This window comes from Aplysia californica, unplaced genomic scaffold (genome assembly GCF_000002075.1).
Source record: "Aplysia californica isolate F4 #8 unplaced genomic scaffold, AplCal3.0 scaffold00702, whole genome shotgun sequence".
Classification (NCBI taxonomy): domain Eukaryota; kingdom Metazoa; phylum Mollusca; class Gastropoda; order Aplysiida; family Aplysiidae; genus Aplysia; species Aplysia californica.
The window spans coordinates 226010-228595 of NW_004797972.1; the positions used below are offsets into that span (position 1 = coordinate 226010).

At 35.9% G+C, this 2586-nt stretch overlaps 1 protein-coding gene across 1 annotated transcript in view; it reads right to left on the minus strand.

Moving 5' to 3' along the window:
* LOC101855374 overlaps window positions 1-2586 on the minus strand; it is a gene marked incomplete at its 3' end in the record, with an annotated part of 23886 nt that overhangs the window by 8233 nt on the left and 13067 nt on the right. The window contains 1 exon segment of the mRNA XM_013088207.2: window positions 244-459. Coding sequence (XP_012943661.1) covers window positions 244-459 — 216 coding nt within the window.

Consider the following 2586-nt stretch of genomic DNA (forward strand, 5'->3'; position numbering starts at 1 on the left):
CCTCCTCCTCCTCCTCCTCCCCCTCCTCCATTTCTTCTTCCTCCCTCTTCCCCTCTTCCTTCTCCCTTTTCTCCTCTTCCTCCTCCTCCTCCTTCTCCTCCCTTTCCTCTTCCTCCGTAACATCATACCCGGGGTTCCCTCCCTTTTCTCCCCACATACCTCACATCTCATTGAAAAAAGAAGAAATTTCATATTTTTCAAAGGCCTAAAAATATTTTTAAAAACGTTCACTGCTGCCATTACCAGGATTCCCAGTGATCTGCCCGAAAACTGTCAACTTGTCGCCCCTCAAGCCTGAAAGGAAGTTTGCCCTCTTCAGTGGCGTGTCCAGCAGCTGGTCTCTCCGGCCGCTCATGTCGAAGGTTCGTATACAAGAGATCTCTGGGAATTTTCGTGCTTCTATGAATTCCGGTATGGTATTGACGTAGACTGCCTGCGTCACAGGTGGCCTTGTAAATCCTTTGAAGAATGAGAACATTCCATTACGTTTTGTTTCATTTTTTAAACTTGGTATTGAGAATTTTCACAGCGAAATACGTTGCGTAATAGACTGCAACAATGTATGTCATAAGGGTACTAGTTAGCAAGTAAGATAGAGCTCGCTAGTCAAGGAAGTTCTTGCAAAGTTTCACTAGACTTCCCCTTAATGAAATTCATGGCCTTAAATAATCAAAGCAGTTTTAACTTTCAAATTCTGTTGTACCTGATTTTCATTCGTGTTATCTTAAAATAAGAGACTCAAATAAAGAAAATCGATTAATATCATATTAGTGTTTGACCATACTTTTGGAATAGAATAAACTAAAGATAAACAACATGAGAATCTATAACCTGGTCTGTGGAAAATCACACCCAAAAAAAATGACATCACTCTTCTGACCTTATTGCACTTTCATAACAATACTGTAAAGAAATGCCAAGAAAAGTTAAATGATTATTCCAAATCTCTGATTCACAAAAGACTCGTTCATTTCAACAAACACAACATTCAGATTTTACATTTTTAAAGTCCTTTTAAGGCCTCTGAAACGCCAGTGCTGGCCCGGTGTAAAACTATATAGAACTTGCTGTTGAACAGATGCACCTTAAGAGTGCTATACATTATCATTATTATTTCAATCAAGGAAATGACTTCACGAGAGAACATGCCATCTAAAGAAAAAACCCGATGAAAACAAATATGAGATTGGTCATAACCCTTCATTTATAGATTGTATGTATATACACACACATAAATATTAAATATTACACAAAGTTTCCAATAACACACACACGCCACAAAAAGTGAAAATGACAGTCACCACAAAGTGTGCAAAAATTGTGCATGTAAGAATAAACGTAACAAGCCCAAATTGAAATTGCAAATACAAAATCGCGTTGGATTGACAAACTGGACATTTGGTGCGTGCACAGGTATCTGTAATTCAAAAATACAAGTCGACAGCAAAACCAGTGAAGATGGTGAGTGTATGTGTGTGTGTATGCGTGTGTGTGTGTGTGTGTGTGTGTGTGTGTGTGTGTGTGTGTGTGTGTGTGTTTGTGTGTGTGTTTGTATATGTGTGTATGTGTATGTTTTTATATGAGTGTATGTGTGTATTTGTGTATATGTGTGTATGCGTGTTTATGTGAGTATGTGTGTGTATGCATGTGTGTATTAAGTGAGTGAGTGAGGGAAAAATATATATACATTTTCTGTTTTAGTACATTTGTGTGAGTGAACTGTGCATTTTCGTACGTGCATCTTTGTGCATGATTGTAATGTGTGCATTTCTGTGTTGATCATGAATCTTTGTATGTTAATGACGAATATTTTGTATGTTGATGACGAATCTTTGTATGTTGATGATGATTCTTTTGTATGTTGATGATGAATGTTGATGATGAATATTTTATGCTGATGGTAAGTCTTTGCATGTTGAAGAACCTTTGTATGTTGATGATGAATCTTTTGTATGTTGATAATGAATCTATGTATGTTATTTGTATATTGATGATGAATCTTTGTATGTTGGTGAAAAATCTTTGTATATTTGTTGTTGATGACGAATCTGTGTATGCTGATAACGAATCTTTGAATGTTGATAACGAATCTTTGTATGTTGATGAATCTTTGTATGTTAGTGAAGCTTTGTACGTTGACGATGGTTCTTTGTTTGTTGACGATGAATCTTGGTATGTTGACGATGGTTCTTTGTATGATGATGAATCTTTGTATATTTGCTCTTTGATGACGATTCTTTGAATGCTGATAAGTAATCTTTGTATGTTGATAATGAATCGTTGTATGTCGACCATGAATCTTGTATGTTGATGATAAATCTTTGTATGTCGATGACGAATCTTTGTATGTTGGTGATGAATCTTTGTATGTCGATGATGAATCTGTGTCTGTTGATGTTCTGGGATATCCACATAACGTTTCACTCGTGGATCAATCCAAAGTTGATGTAATCTTAACATTTTTTAATTAGTTCGTCTTATATATCTGACTATCTATCTATCTATCTGTCTATCTGTCTATCTATCCATCCATCTATCTATCTATCTATCTATCTATCTATCTATCTATCTATCTATCTATCTATC